Here is a 21,370-nt window from a genome sequence, read left to right as displayed (position 1 = left end):
GATTTTTACTGCCTGTGTCACATCAGATCTTAAAGTGCACAAGAACGTAAGGAAATCAACCTTCAGCATCATAGTTTCAGCCGATTGCATTGGTTAAAGTTTGGTAGAGGAAAGATTTCTTTATGTTCATTCTGACCTCTTTCTTGGCTTTAACTGACTTTAAATACTTGCTTTACAAGTGAGCATCTCTTTATATTTGCAAAAAAGAGCAAGTTTGAATGTATAAGAGAGCCTACTAGCAACACTGAATCTTCAACGGCCTCTCTTCAGTTCATATAAGTATTTGCATAGCTGTATAGGTCTGTTATTAATTTCCATTAAGTTCTCTCCTCTATAGAGCATCTTATTTGTTTCCCTTGTATCTTGTTACACATACCAGCTCCCCATATCCTACGCTGTGCTTGCTTGTAGGGCAAAAAGCGTTTGAGTACAGATCATGTATGACAGCCTTCCTGAAAGAACTACCTTAAGCTTTTGCTAGATTTTGGAAAATATTTTGTAACATAAAGCATCTTTAAGCTTGTGTAGTCAAATATTGTGATCTTTAGATGAAAGTAAATAGAATTTTAACATATATTCCAATTGTATGTTAAAACTATTTGTGAAACTGATCTTCTATCTGCAAACTTAGGGAATTTGACCCGGTTATTATTTGCTAAGATCTGGAAAACTGAGAAGTGTTTCAAAGTATGTAGAAACTATTTTGATTGTGCCATTTTTGCAGCTGTTTCTTCTTGGCACTTTTGTTTTCTTTAGTGGTTTACGGTTTTGTAAAACTCAACATACTTGAATAGAGAAAAAACAGACTTTTAAAAATCTTTTGGTCTTTGCTTTTTTGCTGCTTGTAGGGTTGATATTCATGAAGTCCTGTTCACTCTTTGGCATTGCCGTGTTCCTGGGAATGACTCAACTGTAACATCTGAAACTCAGGACTTTACTGCTAAATGGGGGGTGAATAGAGTAACTCTTGTCGACTGTGACCTCTACTATGAAAATACTAAGTTCAGACAGGACGATTCAGGAACAAAACTATCCTAAAAGGTTTTCACATGGTGCACTACTAACATGTTAGTTTATTAAATTTTCGATCTGTAATGGGGGAGGAGAGAATATATTAACAGATAAGAAAAATTAATCAGCGCTTTAAAGCGTTCTCAGATGTTAGAGGCACGTGCTCATTTTCAGCTGTTAACCTCTTGGATTCAGCAGCCGTGATTCAGAAGAACAAAGGCATAAGCAATAATCTGGATGAAAATCCTGCTTCTTGGCTCTGTGGGATTAAACTGATTTGTACAGCATATTTAAAGCACTTCATACAGTTAAGACGTTAGGAAGAATACACCTCATAGTATTGTATTTTATGTTCATTACAGTTTCATGGTCAACTGTATTCTGCTTTGGCTGTAGTTTAGGCTTTACTTTACCTTAATTGGTGCCCACGTTAACCTTAACTTAGTGAAGGCTGTGGTAGTTTCAGGTTTGATAAAAACTCCAGTATTCGAAGTAGGTGGTGCAGAGAAAAGCCAAATTGCTTTCACGTTGCTGCTTTGAAAGCAGCCTTGCCATTAGCATATGCTTTTAGCGTGTGTCCTGGTGTAGCCGGTTCTGTTATTTATCAGGTAGTGCAACAGCCTCATTGCCACCGTTGCAAAATCCCTTCTTTTGATCTGTTTTTCAGTGAGAGGATTATATTTTCCACTGTCCTTCTTTAATGTTATGGTCATTGTGGATACACTGAAGCCACTTAATTCCCTGCCCGCTACCCCCCTGCAAAACAAAGCAACTTGTTGGATTTTGGAGATTTTTAATTTGAAGGCTATTCTTTCCTTTGCTGTTTTGGCTTAAGAGCCATACAGGTAACAAGCTGTAAACCAAAAAAATCTTGGTGCTGTTTGTGATTACACCTTTTCCATGAACACAGTAAGAAAGCCGTGCTTTATCTGGTTACATAGGCTTCACCCTTATTGTCCTGTGATGACTTGCTGTAGTAGCTCATGACTACAGTCCCCAATTATTGTAATTCCTTCTTAGCAGGCTTGACAAGCTGACATTACTACTGCTGGCAGCTCCTTCAGGATACAGCACTACATTTGCTTACTGCCTTCAGTAATCACGCTGCATTAGGTTTGCTTTTCATTCACTTCTTTGGTGGCCTGTAGTGGTGTATTAACTTTCAGATGTCCCAGCTGGTTTTCAAGCTTTTACCAATAATGGGAGCGGCTGCTTCAGATGATCTCTTTGCAGGCTCTTTGAGGTTCATTTTATGTATATTTCAGTTTACATACCACCAACCTTAGGAGTTACTTATATATCAGTGTTCTAGGAAATACTGGAAAATGGGAAAAAAAAAAAAACCACAACTGGGAAAAGACAGTTTTGTTGCTTTATAAAGTTAAGATCATCCATTGTTTTCAGAGTTTTTGTCAGACTACTGTCCAGTATCTTTAACAATCTCTAAGAAAATACAGGGTGTGTCTTTTTAGATAAAAATTTCTGGTGACATTAAATGTTATTTATTTAAAGGTAGAAAACAAATTGCACAGGCTGACCCAGATTGGCAACATGTGCTTATTTGAACAACGTGCATTTTAATACAATCAAGTATAAGAGGGCACATGCACAATAAAAGATTGTAGATCATATTTATGGATTGGAGAATGTAAGACAGTTGAGGGCAGCAGCTCCAGAAAAATAAGTTGGGTCATGCTTGAGAACAGTTTGAACCTGAGCACCTATTTCTCTCTGAGGAGGTAAGAGGGTAACTACAATGTTCAGCTGAAGAAGCAGAGTAGTATCATTCAGGACAAGGAAGCGGCATGACCTTAGAATGCATCATTTGTGAGACCGTGCTAAAACACAGACTAGTTCTAGTGTCTATTCAAAAAGATGTTGAAAAATGGAGAGAGTTAGGGGGGAAAAAAGGTTCCATGAATGTACATGTCTGAATGACCTATGTTATGGCGAGAGACCGAATAAACTCAGTAGTTCATTGGTAAGAAAGTTAAAGATGGATTTGGACTTGTCTGCAAGTGTGATGGGACAGAGATTATGGGTTTTAGCCATTGTGTAGTCTAACAAAAAAGAATTACAAATAAAATCCATCGAGTTGAACACAAAACAGGAAAAATTCGGACGGCAATAAGTTTTCACATTTTACTAGTGAAGAGTAATATAAGTTGGCTTATTCTGCCTAGGTTGTTGGGTAATTCTGTACTGTCTTATTTGTTTCCATCAAGATAGCATAGCTCAAAGAAATACCTTGTGGTTCAAACACTAGCTATGGGTCTGGTGCAGAAAGTATTTGAGATTCTGTGCAATTTATTATGCTACTAAAACAGCCTTTTCTAGTATTACAAGAGGAAATGCTATCATTTTCCTGAGAACTTAGATAAGGTTTACCCATTTATCAAAGGGAACGTTGACTGTTGGTGCCCAAATATGGTAGAGAACCCAGATTTATTTATTTTTATCCCAAGTCATCTGCTCTTAATCCTTAGATCACAGTTCTTTGATTTAAAAATAGTAACTAATAATTTGCAAGCACATAATATATGTCTCCTCTTCCACTGTTTTGATGCATGTTTTTCATACAGGTTCTTTTTGTTTACTGTCATCTTGAGCTGCCATGCCTCTCATTAAATGTTGCATCTTATTTAAGGCCTGAGCTGTCACTTCAATTGTCTGTAAAGCAGTAGGTGCACATAGAGCACTTTGTAAATAACAATACCCAAGTAATGTAATATACTGACTTAAGAGGCTTAAAGCAAAACACTGTTTGCCCTGAAGGCTGAAAAATGTGACAGACAGGTGGATATAATACCAGAAATTCCCCTTTATATATGTTTTAGCAAGCCCTGTAAAACATGGATTTTTAACAAGGGATTTAATCTCTCCTCCCAGCTGCTAGCTGCAGTTTCCTTTGATGTTTTTCCTCTCCTTTTCCTCTGTTGTTTTTTTTTTTTTTTTTTTCTGTTTATTCCATCGCTTTTCTATAGCTCATATTCCTTCAGGCTGTGTCTGAATGCACCTTGCTGTGGGTAGAGAAGGCAAAGAAGAAAGCCATTTTTTTTCCCCCCTCGGGCTACTGCTTTGATTTTCCAAAGTTGCTGGGTGGCAGTTCCTATCTGCCTACAGAAGGGTCAGTGATCTGTGTCGTGTCTTTTCAGTCAGCACATCTCAGCTGACTCTTCTTCTGTTTTGACTAGAGGAAGGATGAGCTTGTGTAGTTGTTGCCTTTCGAAGCAGGTGGAGTGTGTAGCTGTGATCAAAGTGGGAAGCCAGTCTGCAGGCTGACAGTCTTACTGTTTTGTTTCCAACCTTGTCAGTAGCGAGCTTGGTCTCTTCCACCTGCCCCCATCCGTTGCAGTGATTGCCCCATAAATCTGAAGACAGAACAGAGGTAGAATGAGAGAGAAAAAAAATGTTGAGTGAGATGATAATTTAGTCTGTGGCCTAACGCCCACTCCCCACTATTCCCTGGGGACTTCTCCCTGCAAGCACTGGGCAGTGTGGGCGAGCTACGTGATGCTGCATGCATGGCCTGCAAGTTTCCTTGTCATGGTCAGGAAGCCAGATTTGCAGCCAATTCATTGGGGTGTGGTGGTATTATTATTATTAATTATTATTTTTCATAAGAGGCATGATTTTGCTCTAGAGCATCTGATGCTAGGTGCCCCACAAACACAACAGGGTGCGTTGGGGAGAAGATGGGAGCAGGCTGTTCAGTTTAGGCCTTTGCAAAAACCTGCTTTCCTGCAAGGAATTTGCAAGATGCTCAGATTTGGTGTGTCTCTACGTTTAGATTGTGTGAGTTGAGAATGGACTGTGAGTGGGAAGGCTGCAGGTGGTATTTTCCCTTGAAGTGTTATGGGTGTCAGTCAGAAGCAATGGAGCAGTGTTGGAGTTAAAACTCTGATCGACCTCACTAGGACTTTTGTTGTTTGGTGGATAAATTCCATTGTTGTAAAGGGGTAGGATCATGTTGGAGTAATGTGTTTGTAATTGTGCCTTTAAGCCTGTCTGTTGTCATTGTTATTTTCATAATACATGACTTTACTAGCATTATCCTGACACTAAAATTCACATCTTCCACACTGCTTTGTGTGAGCACCTTTCATTCCCATATTGTAATACAAATTGTATAATTTACAGTGTTACGAGCGCTATCTCCTACATCACCAACGGTGATGGTAAAGACCAAGTTCTAGGTAATGGCAGTTAAGAAATTTGAGGAGACAAAGCTAATGTAGAACAATTGTCAGTGTTCCATTTCTGTAATGCAGCCAATACTTACTATCACGTTATAAAATCTGTTCCTTTCTCTGCATCTGTTTTGTGGTGAGTTATCTATTCATCTTTCATTATTTGTATTTATCATATATAACTTTGGAAGCTGTGCCATTGTTAGATGTTTGGACTGGCTGCAATTTACTGAAGCTATTTTGGCAACACTGAGCTGCTCCTAAGCTGAGTTAAAGTATTCTTAAAACATATACATACTGTTCAGTTTCTTTTTATAGTCCAATATTAATTCTGCTTTCTCCTCTGAATATTTTCATAGTATCATCTACATAAGTAAGCTGTACTTGATTTCTTTTATAATCCATGATATGTTTGGTTTCAGCTTATCAAAAAGACCAAGTAATGAAAGTAAGACGTTATATTGGAAAGCTTCGTCTTTTTTTTAAATATTTGTAAATGTGAAGTTTGGCTCATGCAATATTTAGATTCATTGTGAAAGAAGCACTGTAGAATTTCAGAATAAATATGGAGGGAAAGTCACTCAAAATATTCAGACTTATTAACGTAAAAGAAGTCACTTAAATTGAAACGATGGTGCTGTGTTTTATATTTGATTTATGGTTAACAAACTGTAATACTTTAAGCTATATAGATAGCAGTTCATGTTTACAAGACTGCAAGTTGGATTGCAGTGTAAGTATATCACTCTTAGCTTCAGAATTCACGTAGCGCCCTCTGAAAGCCAGAATTTCAAGACGAAAGCATTTTATGTTCCCCATAAACCCATTGGAGTCTTCCACATCATCATTGTTTTGTGGTTCAGGACTGCTTTCTGTCACCTGAAGATAAGTGGTGAGTTTCTCTTGTCAAAAGTAGTCTCTCTCTGTGCTGGATTTCTGCTCTTCTAATCCTGTCAGTTTAAAATGGTGGCATCTTGCTTTACAGGGAGATGTATTTTCCAGACTTTTTTAACCCTGTGCTCCCTTTTTTATGCTGTGGTTTTCCTATATTTAAGATAAAGATTTGATGTGCAGTGAACGCTTTTCCAGTCTCTGCTTTGTCTGACGTCTACAAAGGGAGGGAGGAAAAAAAAGATTGTATAAACTTCCTACAAACCCAAGCCTTGTGCCCTAATGTCTTCACCACATCCTTTGACACCTCCGCCAGGCAAGAGAAGAGGCAGCATGTGCGGTAGCTGGTCTTAGCACTGATCAGCTGGTTGGTATGTGCGGGCTGTGGTCTCCTACCAAGCCAATACACGATAGCTATGTTTTGCCGGCCTTTTCTCGTGAGGGTCATTATTGTGGATCTACTTCTGCTTATTTTCATGAAATATGTAGGAATTTAAAGATCCTTTTTAACCTCTAGTTGCTCTTAAATTTGATTGAAGTTGCCTGATACTTCCAAGAGTTGTTAGAAAGGAAATAATTAACAGTAAGTATAGACAGGGACAGTGTAACTGTGTAAACTGAAGTTATTTAGGCTAAAAATCAGAATTCGTCCTCTTAAGAAATGGAACGTATGAATTCTTACCTGCATTTGCATAAAATATCTTGAATAGACTGAGCATGTTTTATTTTAGCAGCTGGCTTTTCGTAAGGCAGTGTAGAAATTAAGCAGTCTTCAGTGCTGTGTTGTGGAGATGGTTTCTTTCTTTCCTATGGAGACAGAGGTTAATCTAGTACTAAATCACGTGAACAAATGTTGCGTTATTTCTGTTGTGTTTACACTCATCTGTCTGTCTTTTGCTGCAGATAATGTAGAAGATTAGTTAAAGTTTAGGTCAGTTTTTACCTGAGTCCTGAAGAAAATGGTCCTGTTTCTCCTTCACTAACATGTTAAATTCAGCTTTGTTCTTGTATTATCTTCCATACTCATTGATCAGAGCTAATGAGATTTTAAAGGAGTTATTTATTGGTTCTACCTCTTAGTATAAAAATGTATAGTAAACTAAGCACATGAAACTGTTGAATGGTGCTGTTTACGTTTATCTCGCTGGCTGTTAATTGTACTACCTATTCTGTGATTCTTTCAGATCTCACAGGCCAGGTTGGGTTATGATGAGCTAACCAGCTAATAAAGGCTGGAAAGCGTGATTTAGTAAATGTTGCGTATTCATCTTTCTGTTTAACTGATGCAATAAGGAATTTTGTGGATAGAGGTTCCATTTTTGAAGAAGGGTTGTAAAATAGGTTTTAGACTTTTCATTAGGAATCTGTGGTATTTTCTGTGAATAGGGCAAGAATAAAAGAACATTATCTGTGCTCTTCTGAATGAGTGCCTTTTGTTTCCATGGAAGGGTCGCCCTTTGGTTCAAGCGCCGTGTGTATTTTCTTTTCAACTTCATGCTTCACACTTCAGGGCAGTATTGTTACGCTTTAACTTTTAGCCGTGTTTCACTGTAGAGAATGGTTGTGTTCCCAGAGCTGGATGAAATAAAATCTGTGCATAGTTTCCCCAAGCTTGTGGGGAATTGGGGTAAAGGGGTTTATAAGGTACTTTGCAATAAAAACAGTGTAAAGTTACGTTCATTGTTACAGTCTGTAATACAGCAGTGTGTGTGCAGATAGGCAAAGTGGTTGTCGCTGTCTGTTAAAAGTTACCAGACTATGGGCTTTGTGCTACGAATTTCTTTCAGAACTTGGAGTGTTTTTGTTCACTGATTCTGAGTCTGCTTTTTCAAAACTATTTCATATGGTTGGAGGTCATTGACTAGTGTATAACTTGAAGCACTCATTAGCATTCCCCTGAAAGTGAAATAAAAAATGGTGAAAAATGGCATCTCATATAAAACACATGCTAAAAGGTGTAATTGAGTCTTAGTCTCTTATCTCCAGGCAGATTTTGAGTCTCATGTTCTTTTGTAACCCGTGACTTTTTAAAGAGCAGTTTTGGCAAATAGGTGGCGTGTTTAGTGCGATGAGTTTCTTATTATTGCAGCTAAATATCTATTTGTAAGGATTCTTTTCCCGTACTGGAGGATTTTTTTTTGTTATCTAATCTCACTGTTCGACCACTTATGCTTTTTTGTGCGTGTTGACTTTAGATGTGTCTACATTAATGAAGTCTGCTTTTGCATTCAACGCCATCATCGTTACCACTTTTATGTTTTACCAGTCAGGGTTGATCAAACCTAGGCTCTTTTATGTCTTGAATATTTTATTAAAATCAAACTGTCTTTCAATTCTGTATCATAAGAACTAAAATTTTTTTTTTTTTCTTTCTAGCTGTTTGGAATTTTATGTCAAGTGTGGAGGGATGTTTGACTTTGTTAGTTGCCTTTCTGAAGGAAGCATACTACTGTTGGTCTAAAGCCTTGAAGTTTAAGTTATGTTAGGGTTATTCAAGAGTATATGTCCGTCTCCCACTTTGTCCTCCATCCCTGGGTGTCAGAATATGCTGTTCCAGTGACTTAGAGTGTTGCCTAACAAGCTGAGGTCAATTATCAGCTTCAAGAGACTTTCCCCAAAGATCGCCAGTTTGGTTGCTCAAGCAGCTGTGCAGGACTAGATAGAAGCTGACATCTGAATTTTAGATTGAAGAACAATTTGTTTTCTTCTCAAGTATATATAAGAACAGTTGGATGCTTTGTCAACTGTGTCATTCTTGTATGAGCTTACTTTTTTATCTTTTGATATCATGTTTGGCTGTAACCTGTTGAGCCTTCTGCTTCAAGGGAGCTTAAGCAGTAGACTTACTGCCATAGGGATATTAATTTTCATCAAGATCATGACAGAGTTCCTATGGAAAGTTAATGTTGCCATTATCAAGGGACTGAACGTTGAACAACATCTCTTCATACCCCTTGTGTCTGGACAGATAAGGCTTGGTCTGGAAGACAGTGATGGATGGAATCCGGCAAGAATCACTCTGGGCAGGGGAAAAATAAGATGGTCTGAAGGGTCTGGAGAGTCTGGCCCTTTTGCAGGTGCCCTTTTGTTAACCAGTGAGAGTCCATGCAGAAACGCCAGTTACGTCCTATTGCAGCCTGCCCTCAACCAGTCTTGTGGCAAGGCAGAACATTTCATTATCCCTTATAGTTTTAACTGACATTTCAGTGTCTTGCAGATACTAAATTTACACATCATCTCTATCTGAACTGCTGAGGATCTACTTTGGGGTAATATCTGGTGATGTCTGAGGTAATACTAACTCTAGAATTGTCTTAATACTTATGCTGCCTCTGGCTAAAAGAATAATTGTGGGAAATTGTAAGCAATGCTGCCAGGTATGTAATTTGGAACACATTGAAAGGGGTGATATTCTTGGCTGGTTATATTGCTTGTTATCTTATCCGTTTCATCTAAGAAAGAGGGTGTCTAAGAAACTTCCTCTCACAAGTCTGACTTTTGCCAGGCCTTGTTGAGAAAGGTAGTTTAAATATAGACTGACACTTTCTCCTTAAACGCGGTAGCTTCTCATACAGTAAATGTATAAAGTTAAGGCAGTTGGGGATACTTTGTGATCCAGCAGACAAAGCCTTTTGCTTAATGCAACAGCTTTACTATTAGATGGATCCGATGTGTCCAGAGCTCCTGTTGAGTGGAGATAAGTTAAATAACTGCCCTTTTTGTATTTGTCAGGCCTGCTAACTGCCACAGCATGCTGCTAGTTTGTATTTGAATGCATCTGAAGGAATTGTAGGCCTACCAGGGTACGGCAGCTTGGCAGTGAGACAGGCCCATTTTCATATTTGGTGCAACCTACGACACTGCAAAGGCACGTCTGCACTTGAAGTACCTACTGTTTCTTTGAGACTTGCTTATCTTGCCTGTAAGGCTTAAAGATAATTAATGTAAAGTGTTTTACATTTAAAACAGGGCTTGTCAGCCCTGTAGAGCCAAGTTAGAGCATTGCTAGCACGGAGGACTGATTGCCATTGTAACACAGTGAATAGGCCCTAACCACATTTGAACAACATAATGTAACAAGACTTTAGTTGGTTCCAAGATTAGTTAGGTTCCAGCTTGGTTCCAAGACCAGCTAGGTCACATTGAAACACCAGGCTGGTAACCAAACCTGTTGTCAATGTTTTTGCTATACAGGTTCTCATGCTTTGTTGCTTTTGTGTTGTGCTTCGGCAAGAATAACTCGATCTGCCATGACGGCACTTGTGCACTGTACACTGACTTGCCTGTAATGGAGCATGGGTAGATGATAAGAAAATTCTGTTGCCTTATAGTTGTGTTTTGCCATGTCTTACACCTAGTTGACACTGTGTACTTCAGAAAAGTGGGTGCTTGTATACAAATGCAAAGCCAAACTTATGAGGCAGTAGAAATAATCCTTCTATTGTTTACAAAAACAAAAGCAAGCTAGAGCTTGTGCCTGTACAAGAAAAGTTCCTTTTCATTCCATAGTGAAATGTTACTGACTCCTGCTTTGAAAGGCTGTGCTACCAATTTGACTCTTTACTCCCATGTTTGCAAATACTCTGCACAGCGTTTTAGATCTGTAACTCCCATGCCATGGTAGAGTATGCAATGCAACCCATCATACAGAATGAGGAGCAGAATGTTGATTTGCATTATTTCAAGTTCTCTTTGAGTTGTTTGTTTGTTTTGTTTTATTTTGTTGTTGTTTTTTTTTTTAACATAACCGAACTGCTAAAGAGAGAGAATTGGATGTAAGGCAGGTATCAGGCAGATGGAGAGGCCTGGCCCATAAACACTTTTTCTTTAAACCTTTTCCTTTTGTAGTTCCATTTCTGATTGATGGACATAGTATACAAAAGCATAATTACTTATTTTTATTTTAACATTTGGGAAGAATTAGAGGATTTTGTGGCTGGATGTATCCCCCAAGTCCTGCATTTATTTTTTACTTTCTGTGGCTAGATTGACTTTTGTCTTTCCTTTCACCATATGTTAAATCTTCCTTGGAAACAATCAAGTCCCTAATGTATGTCTTCTATGAGACCTTTTTCTAGTAGCTCTGTGTTCGGGAGATAACAGCTATCTTGATTCATCCGATCCTAGTGCCCTCTTTACTCCTCGGAACAGAAGGTAGCAACGGCGCTTGTAGGAGCATTAGTCTTTAGCTGGAGAAGTTGTCCTGCTTCCCTCCCATCCTGGCCGCTGCTTGTGTCTCAGCACTGCAGTCAGTCCCTATCACCACCACTTCTCTTCATGCTGCCACAGGTGGGCTTTGCTCTAAACCTGTAATGATTTCCCTTTCCTGTTGCCATAATCCTCTTTTTTTTTTTTTCCTTGTTTCATCCATCTCCCTTTATTTGCTAAATCTCCTTTGATTCTCTGTTCTTTTCACCCCAGTTTTACTCTTTTGTAATCCGAGACCTGTGGAACAAGATTTTTTTCTTCTTCTAGCACATGGAGAAACTATCCTGCTGCCTAGACAAGGATTCCAGTAGTTCTGTCTTGAAATTTTAATTCCAGACTACATGGACAAGACCTGAGATGCCTCTGTTGTTATCTGTTCCTCAAAGCTATACATTAAACAATACATGCATCTGATCAGTTTAACCTGTAATTAAACATTTGCCTTAAGCAACTGACATCTTGATAACTAATAATTATCATGTGTAGCACCTTTAAAGCCTATTATGCATGTTTATGTAAGAACACTATTACCATAATAATAAGGTATCATTACCGCAAATGTGCATACTGAATGAGCATGTCTTAAAGTAATCATGCAATTCCATTAATCATACTTGAAAAATTAAAGTATTTGCTGTCTAATCTCTAAAATACTACTCAAAAGATTTTGGAAACAGCAGGACCTGTTTACTACAAGTCTCTAATACATGGTATCTCATTTCTGGTGTCTCATTTTTGTTTCCTGAATTGTTGCTTGTGTTTCAGCTAGGGAAATCGTTAGCTCAGAGACCCACAGTCTCCTGTTGAAAGCATTTCCATGCTCTGATTTTTATGCTGTTTGCCTTGTTTTTTGCCTAGGGAGTGCTGCCACCTTTTCTTAAGGCTGATATGAAATGCACTCCTGAAACTCAGTTCTCCTTGAAATTAGATAATTGCCTTAAACAAGATGGACTGATAGCTAATTGTAATTCTGTTACTCCCTTGCACAGGGGGAGAAAAAAAAAAAGCTATTCTTCAGGTGGTGGGTTTTTTCTCTTAATAGCAGTTCGGAAAGGGGGAGTGGAGTTGTCTGCTTTTATGTGTAAATTTGTCAAGAGCGTGACAGTTTGAGTTTGTTTCTCATATTGAAATGTTGAGCTCTGTAGACGGTCCATTTTTTTTTTCTGGAAGAGACTTGATGACCAGAGTGAAAGTTGGGAGGAAACATTTAGACTACTAAGAAATCTGAGTAACTGAAAAGAGACTTTTTCATGCTGTTTAAATCCAGTTTAAATCAAATACCTAATGTGGCTAGGAGCTAAAAAAGTAGTAAAATAATCTCCAAGGTTTTTTAATGATTTTGCTAGAAGATTCCTATTGTGGTTGGCCTAACGGGATCTTTGCAGCATGGATGGTGCAGAGAGAAAGAAGGTTGCACGGGTCTGCATGCCGTCTGCACCCCTTCCCCGTTCCCGAAACGCGCTGGTTGGTAGCGCGTGGACTGTGTCCTTGTGCGTGCTGTTGGCAGTCGCGCTGCTCCATGGGACCACTGCGTGAGAGAGCTGAAAGAAGGCAGTGAGGAAGGAAGGTTAAGAGGATAGATGGAACTGTTGGCCTTTTGCAGGCATTTACTCATCCAAGCAGAGTATCCATTTGTGCTTGTTACTGTTAGAAGGGAAGAGCAGGCTGTTTAATCAATGGCTTTTTTTCTGTAATCCTTTGTAAAGATAAAAAGCATGTCCTCTCTCAGTAGTTCTGTTAAAACTTTTGGGGAAAAAAGGACTAAACGTGAAACCTGAAGCCACAGTTGTTTTGTGAAATCAGTTATCGTTATTTTGTAGTGTGTTTTCATCACTCAGAAGGAATTAACCCGACGTTTTCAGACTGAGAATGCCTTCTGCAGTTTTACAGCTGCCCGGTAGGACAGGTGTTTCTCTGTATCTGTCAGGCACCAGCCTTTTCATTCATTCTTTTTGAACTCATTGATAAAAATGCATTTGTGTATAGAGTGATCAAACACTTGCTTCTTTAGAGAGGCCATTCTTTTATCTGTCAGTAGCACCACATCTAATTTAGTAACATAATGTGTGTTCAGTCAAATTAATATATCACTGTGTATTTCCTTCCTTAACACTTGGCATTAAGTAATCTGGAGCACAGTGAAGTATTTATTAATGCCACAAAGTACACGGTGTCATACATCTCCTTAATACTTGATTCAGTTATGTGACGTGTTTCTGTATCTAAGGTGTTAACTGCATTATAAGAGAAGAGAGGAGGAGAGGATTTTGAGGGAGTGGTTTCAAGCACTGAGAGTATCTAGCAGAAGAAAAATATGCATGAAAAATTAGAACAGTAGAAATAGGGAAAAGGCAAAAAAACATAGGATTCGGGGAAAAAAGTGACAGACGTGATAGAAGAGATGTGAGGACAAACAGGACTTTCAAAATTGATTTTCTATCTGTAATGGCAATAGTAAAACAGGTAGGTGAGACTGAGGTAGCTGGAGCTGAAGATGTATCACCAGAGGAAATTGTTGGGCCTACAGTTAGTTGCTCATGGCTGTCGATGAAATTAAAAGAAACTACATATAAAATGGGTACAAAACAGTGTTCTCTGTCACAATGCACATTTAGCTTTTGGAGCTTGTTGTATTCTTGTGGACAGTCAGGCAAAAGGACAGGAAAAAGGATTGTACCTTCCTATTATTAACAACTTTTACAGGGGAAGGGGGCACATGCACACACATACATGTGTATAGTTGGAAGGAAAGAGATGTTCAAAAGCAAAGCAAAATGCTTTCTGAAAGGAATATAAACTCTTGTGACTCGGGGTATAAACCAGCTTCTCACCAATGTGTTCAGGAAACGGATTTCCCTGCAAGCCAGTTATTCTGTTACCACCTACCTGCAAGGCTTCATGAACCTTTCGATGTATCACTTGGCTTCTTTTTCTTTCTTTTTACCTATGGAGCAGGGAGAGAGCTTTCTTTGTTCCCAATTAGGTTGGCAATTTCTCAAATCCTCCATAACTTTTCAAGCAAAATTCAAGTTCTTGACAAAAATAAAATGGAAATATATCACCCAAAAGAACAAATTAGAAGAGCATTAAGTAAGCAGCTTTTTAAAATTTGGTGCTCATGTTAATATTGGAGGCTGCTAGGATAATGTTGTGATTTAATTCTTAGCTTTAGATTTAAAAATGCTAGAAATAGAAATTGTTCTCAGTTGCTTCAGTCTGGGAAACACTTCTTAGTTTCCTAGTCTATGGGTTGGACTAAGGAAGTTTAATATCTTTTATTCCAAGTTCAGCTTTTAAATGTTGCGCTGTCTCTGTAAAACGTGTAAGAAGCTGCATTGAATTTCCCTTCCCCCACTTTTAAATACAATTCCTTTAGGAGCAAAAAAAATTGAAGCGTCTATGTTATACTGAGTAATTATGCCCCCTGGGAAATAGAATATAAAGATCTTTAAAATCATTCAACTGAGAGAACAAGCACTTTAACTTTTGCCTTGCAGGAGTCATGTATTACATTATCAGCTACTTGCTCCAGTGTCAGTGTGTCATGCCTTGCAGGTTAGCAGGTTTGGCAGAGGAAATGAAAGCCAGTCAGTTACTGCAGGATTTATAGTAGACCTGCTGTTGCAGGAAGTGGTGAAAAGCTGATTGATAGTCTGAGGCAAAACTCTACAACAAGAAACAGGATGTATGTTTGTTATTTTATACCTGTTTTCTCCTCTGCCCCCCTCCCCTCCATTTCAAGGCACTCTCTTACTTTTTGTTCTCTCTGTTTATAAATCCACGATGCGCTTTTCCGGTAAAGCATGTGCTGACTTCAAAACACGTGAGGAAATGGATGTGGATATGGCTGTACCAAAGACTTGAAGCTGACGTAGCGTGCCTGCTTTATTAGAGGTGTTGATCTCAATGGTCTTGATATTTTTGTTGAATTATATTTCAGCTGAGTTACAAGTGAAAGGTAAAGCACATCTGCAGACAGTGTATTGAACATTTCCTGCTATCATGGGTGCACCAAGCTAGCTGTGAAAGGAGGATAATATATCACCAAGATGGAGCTGATCAGCTATGCTCTATTGGTTCATCTGCATTTAACAGACATATCTGGAAGGGTAGTAAACCAAAATTACTTTGCTGCATACAAACTTAATCCAGCAAGCCACATACTACAGAGTTCACTGCTAAAGACAGCAATCCTGAAAAGGATTGTCCCGAAATCCATGTTTTCCCTTACTGTGCGCTGCTGAAAAATCAAAGCAGTATCTTTTCTGAAAATGTCACTGAAGACTTTCAGTGGGATATTGTCTAGCCTTGTGGGAAAAGTTACCCAAAATAATAGTAATTATGAATACTTTTGATTATTTTTCCCCCTATAGCATCTACTTTTAGAATCATAATTGAAGAAGAAAGTTGTTTGCAAACTAAGCGAATAGTAGAAATGTTTAAGATTTGTGTTCTCATTATCAAATGGGAAAGTTCTGTTTGTAAAGTTAAATAATATATCTTGTTCTGTGTTAAAGGTCAAAAAAGTTGGCTGCACTCTCTGAGTCCTTGCAGAAAACCACACTCACTAAGTCCCACATAGGATTTGAACTAGAAGAGCTGGAAGCAGCAGCAGTGCTGGTACAAGAGGAAGAGAGCATGTTAAAAGCTGCTGGCACAGTTTCCAAGCAACAGCTGCCTTCCTCTGAGTCGGAGACAAGTGACTCTGAAGAATCAAGCAGTACTTCATCATCTGAGACAGAAGGCTCTGATTCAGATGAGCGAGAGTCCTCAACCAGTGAAGATGGGAAAATAAATTCTTTACAAGGCACGCTTCAAGAGGAGAGGACAGCTCCACTTATTGACTGTAATGGATTAAGGCAGGGCACAAACACTTCGACGTTTGAGGTTAGTGATGAAAAATCAAAGGTTTCTTTGCAATCTACATCTGTTCCTGGAAAATTGGTAGAAGAATTAGAAAAGCAAATGCACACTGCAATTAGACTTTCAGAACAGCCTGAAGGATTGGCTACTGCAAGCTGCATTTTACAGGAACAAGAAGAAAACTGTCTATCTGAACCTGACAGATTTTCAAAAGATACTACTGGGAAGGGAAATTTCTTGGAGGTGTCTTCAAAGACAAACCCATTGCTTTTTCTTTGCAGCACAAATGAAGATGAATACTAAAGGACCATGTTAGAACACGGTGTGACCCACTAGCAACACAGCTCATTGCTATAATGAGGTGTTCCCAAGGCTATCCTGAGCTGCAGAAAGAAGTTGATATTTTTCTTCTTTGTTGTGTTGACAGTTTGGAGGACAAGACTGCTTTGAAAAGAATTTATATGACTGTATGATAGATATCCTCATAGTTATTAGAGTTTTATTTTTTTTCTCTGATTCAACAGAGTCCCAGATTTGATCTCTACATGTGGGAATGTGTAATCTCAATAAATTAGAAACAGTTTTTGTTAAGCGTATTCGGTAGTACAATGATGTCCTAATCAAATACAACTGAAACGAGTTGTAGCATCATTTTAGTTATCTTTAGCTGTTGGGATTTACTTGAAAAATATCCTCATTATGTTTGTATAAACTTATGACATTTTGCTGCATTTTTTTAATTTTAAAATGCTCTATAGCTAATCACTTCAAAAATAATGGTTATAACTTTAAAAGTCTAAATAGTGCTGACAAATGATCTTAAACCTATATAAATATTTCCTATTTTTTATACAAAATAAAGAAAATTGCTTTATCATCAGTGCAAGATAGAGGGGTTGTAGCTTATATTTGTACAGTTCTTATGTAAGTTATTTCAACAGTTTAGTCATGTATTTATTCTTTTGTGCTGTTTTTGAAGTGTTTCCACTTGTGGACACTGCTGTTGCTCTTTAAAGAACAGAAATCCTAATTATTTCCTATTTCTTTCTGCATATGCTCTTAATGTCACCACAGTAACGTTAACCAAAATAAACAAACAACATGGTACACCAGTCTTGAATATAGGACTGAAAGCAAACCTGTGCTGTCTAGAGCTCGCTTTGTTATTAGTCAGTCGTGTAGCTTTGGCCAACTCATTTGCTCCTTTTTGTCTTTATGACATTAAAATAATCCAATCGGTCAATATATTTTGTGCTAATTTCTGTTAACTGTAGATAGGTTCTTGAAATCAGGTGGCTACTGCAAATGACATGCTGCTATTCAATCTCTAGAAAAGGATTTGGGAGGGAGGCGGGATGGGACATGGACCACCAGGTTTGGTTCTGCAGTCTGATGGAACAGGAGCACCTGATTCATACCTCTGGAGGAGCAAGCCGTGATTAATTTTCAGCCTTTTTACTATTAAAAAGTATATAAAAATCCTAAGCTTAAAGACTTACACTTCACCAATACTACACCCTGCTGGAAATCAGCAGGCTAGCTCTGTTCCTGTGCTGACTCTCGTTCAGTAAGAACTGCAACCCTGATCTGCTAATATTTTTTATGTTCTTAAATACCTGCCGGTCGCTTAATCAGCCTCTGTGTTCTGCTCCCCAGAGGAGGAACCTTTCCCATCTTGCATGTCAGTGAGCACTTACTCTTCTAAATGCTAGCAATAAAATCTACGCTGTAGCTGCAATTATGCAGCATATATCTGAGAGAGGGGGAAAAATGCATTTAAGAAAAAAAAAAAAAGTAACCCTCCTCCCTTACAGGTAGGAACTCTGAAACTTCCTTCAACTGAACATTGCCTGGAGAAGGCTATATTACTACAAGTTAGGAAATATATGTTGTGAAAATTGATAGGTATTTGTAATATCCCATGGCTTCAGCTCTCCCTGCTCCGTTCTCCCATGTTGTGGCAGGCTGAGGAGAACGTTCCTCTTTTTCCAGCAGACCTGCTTACGTTCAGGGGCTGGCTGCCTCTTCTGGAGTGAGGACAACATCTTTGGTTAATCTTTTTGTTCTTTCCTCTGTGTGCCTAAAAGCATCATTTATTTATGCTATTTTTGAGCTTTTTCCATCATGTCTGTGTGAATCCAGTTTGGGTGTAAATATCTTTAGTGTCCATACAATGTGATGCGACACTAAATGCCAGATGAGAACATGGCACGCCCACAGATGTTAACTCCCAGATAACTTAGGTGTCATTGATGTCCTCACCTTTGAGGCCCTGCATAGTTGAGCTCTGTTTCTGCCTCCAAAAACATACTGGTGCCTGCTCGCGTCTGCAGGTCTGCAGCTTGCTGTCTGTCCTTCTGCCCTGCTACTCCTCTGCTTGCCTGCGCCTCGGGAGCGTGCTGTGGTGTGTTGTACCCGGAGGCCCCTTCCCATTCCCAGTTTTCTTCCCTTTTTTGTCCAACGTTGATGTTCATCATTGCCTTTTTGCAAAATTCTGTGTTTAGTGGTTGTGGAGCTGATAATTTTTATTTAGATATTGACTGACAGCAATCTTATGTGACCTTTGTAGTGGTGGGGTGGGTGCTTTTTTCTGTATTGGGTGACAGGAATTTCAGGTGTGGCTGCTTCATCCAGCACACCCAGAGTGCTGAGGATGAGCAGCGTCTGTATGAAAGATGCCTTGCTTCTCTAAAAAGAACACACGGAGACACTTTTAAAAGAAAAGTGGAGCTCTGTAACCTTGTTTAGCTGAACCTGAGGCTTGCCGAATCCATGAACCACAAATACTTGGGGAAAAAAATAAAAAACCCAAACCCCTGCACCCCCCCAGCCCCTCAGTCCCATAAGCTACTGGGGGCTCTGAAAAAAGTGAATGAACTCCAATAAGGAGTCAGATTTGTGTAGAGGAGCTATTTGGATGAATCCATAGGAGTTGTTCGTATGCAGGTTTTCCAGGCTGGAAATTGGTTGATCTGGGAGGAACTCCATACGTGTGTAGTGTGCTCTGTTGGTTTTAAAATTCTCCTTGTTTCTAGTGCCCCACCCCATCCACCCAAACTTATTTGTAGCACAGCCAGTACTTTATTTTAGGGCATTTGTTGCTCATCATTGTAATCAGGCCGAAGGGAACAGAATTGCAGTGTCTGGACAAAATTCCTACTGAAAGTAAGTTTGAATATGAGCAAAGCCTGAGAGGGGAAGAGCTGTGGGATTTCGCTGGAGGAGGGAAAAGCGAGCTGTATGAGGTGTATGGAGTGCTCTGGGAGAGAGATTAAATGGAGTTGGAAATGTAATTTGTTTAATGTCTTCTTGTCAGTTAACTTTATATTAGAGATCTAAGCTGTCTAAACAGAGCATCTTTGTCCAAACCTTGTGTTGTGGCAGTGGTGCAGAACTCCCCTGAAGCCAATTACGGTGGCCGTGGGAAGATGGCTCCGGTTAATGTCCTGCCCCTTCCCTGCCGCAACAGGCCATTGTTGGGACAGCACCGACCTCCGTTCTTATCCAGACCCAAGCGAAGGCAAGGTCCCCACGTCTTCGCAGAGATGTTTGTGAGCCGGCCTTACAGAAAGCTGATCTCCCTGGGTAAGTGAACGGCAGCAGCCTGGATTCTTGCCTGAGGCCCCGGGGGAGTCTGTTCTCCACCCTGACTGCTGCCTGGAGTGCTGCTCCTGCCAAGGACAGCAGGGGAGCGGTCTGCAGGCCCTATTTGTGCTCTCGGTGGCACGTGTGCCAGCCCCGCTGGCTTCGGCTGCCCGAGTGTAACAGCCCTGCTAAATGAGACCAAACGCAACTGCAGTGCTCCCAGGCCTTGGCTCCGCTGCCTGGAGGGACTGGGGGGCCACGCGGGGTGTGTGTGCAGGGGGAGGGCGTCCCTCGCGTCCCGGAGCTGGCTCTGAAGGAATGGAGATGCGCTTGTGTTAGACAGGGAGACGCTTGTTCGTGTAGTGCTTGAAGAATAAGCTGTTAAAAGCAACAAGTGAAATACTGGAAACAATCAGTAGATAAACCTGTTGGGGTTTTTTTTCTCCTTTTTTCCAGTGGGGACATTGCCACCTTTTCATTTCTTTCCCCAAAGAAAAAATGAGTGCTGAATTGATTAAATAATTGATTTCTCCCCCCCCCCGGCTTTTTTTAATTCCAGCCAGCTCTCTGAAAAGTTTGTAAAGGGTTTGCTCTATATCAGAAGAAGAAAGCATTGATTAGACTTGATTTACTACCATAAATGATAAATATGGCAAAGAAATTGATTCACGGCCCTGGAGTGAAGGGGCCAGGCAACCCTCCACCGTTGACACAGCTGAATATTGTCAAAGTCTGAGCCAACTGTCTCAAGGCTGGAGAAAACAAACAGGGAAACACATGTCAAACAGATAAATAGCGTTGCTGTTTAGAGCTCTCCGTGGAGGCCATTTGTCTCCAAGATAAGGAAGAATGCACTCCAGAGCTGTGAGAAGATAAGCTGGGAGAACAAAATGAATATGGAATTGCTATGGTCATACTTGGGCATTTACACAGGGAGCAAGCGCGGTACCCCCACCCCAGGGCTCTCTGCAGTGAGCAGGGTGCAGCACCCGGGGAAATGGCTAATGGGAACTTGGAAACGCTTTCTTAAATATTCCAGCAGTGGATGATATGTACACTGTTACAGCATACAAACAAATGGCATTAGCATCAGTTGCCTTAGCAAGTCACTAACTTAAAAGTTGAGCCTGTCATGGATCTATTTCTCTCCTTTTTAATGGTAAGTGGGCTGCAGCCTGTGGTTCTGCGGGCACGTGTGAGGCATGATTTCGCATTGACACAATAAATTTGGGTTTGTAGTATTGTGGTACCCATAAATCATACTATTTTTATATTCTTAGGTTTTGGGGAAGCAACAGTACCGTTTCCACAAATGCTGCATTTGGAGACCTGACTTAGATTGTATCCGAAGTGCGTTTGGTAATGTTGGTTTGCGTTTCATTAAAAGTTTTCTCATATTCAAAAGCCACAATACAATTCAGCACAGTGGGCGGCATTTTGGAGGATGCTCGAGGACGAGAACAAAAGCTGAGTCTCTTAGGTGAGGATTGAGGCGTTGGCAGAACTCCATGAAGGAGGACAGCTTTGACCCAACAGCCGGTCATTTCCTTTAGTCGTGTAGTGCTGGTTAGTGATTAGCATGGAAAAGAACAGAAAGTTTCAGGTTTATAAGCTAGCCAGGT

General features: G+C 39.8%; 1 protein-coding gene across 4 annotated transcripts in view; it reads left to right on the top strand.

The window, feature by feature from the left end:
* SHQ1 (SHQ1, H/ACA ribonucleoprotein assembly factor) overlaps window positions 1-17,406 on the top strand; it is a 55,561-nt gene extending 38,155 nt beyond the window's left edge. For 3 of the 4 annotated variants that reach the window (XM_087744050.1, XM_087744051.1, XM_087744052.1), the window contains one exon: window positions 15,818-17,406. In XM_087744050.1, the coding sequence (XP_087600176.1) occupies window positions 15,818-16,466 (649 nt within the window). In that variant the 3' untranslated portion in view covers window positions 16,467-17,406. The remainder of the gene's footprint in view (window positions 1-15,817) is intronic. The other variant, XM_087744053.1, reaches the window with a different exon arrangement.
* The last annotated feature ends 3,964 nt before the right edge of the window (window positions 17,407-21,370 follow it).

Source organism: Nipponia nippon, unplaced genomic scaffold (genome assembly GCF_047370975.1).
Source record: "Nipponia nippon isolate SJK-2023a ecotype South Korea unplaced genomic scaffold, ASM4737097v1 scaffold_9, whole genome shotgun sequence".
In the NCBI taxonomy this organism is placed as follows: Eukaryota; Metazoa; Chordata; class Aves; order Pelecaniformes; family Threskiornithidae; genus Nipponia; species Nipponia nippon.
This window is presented reverse-complemented; position numbering and strand designations above follow the sequence as displayed.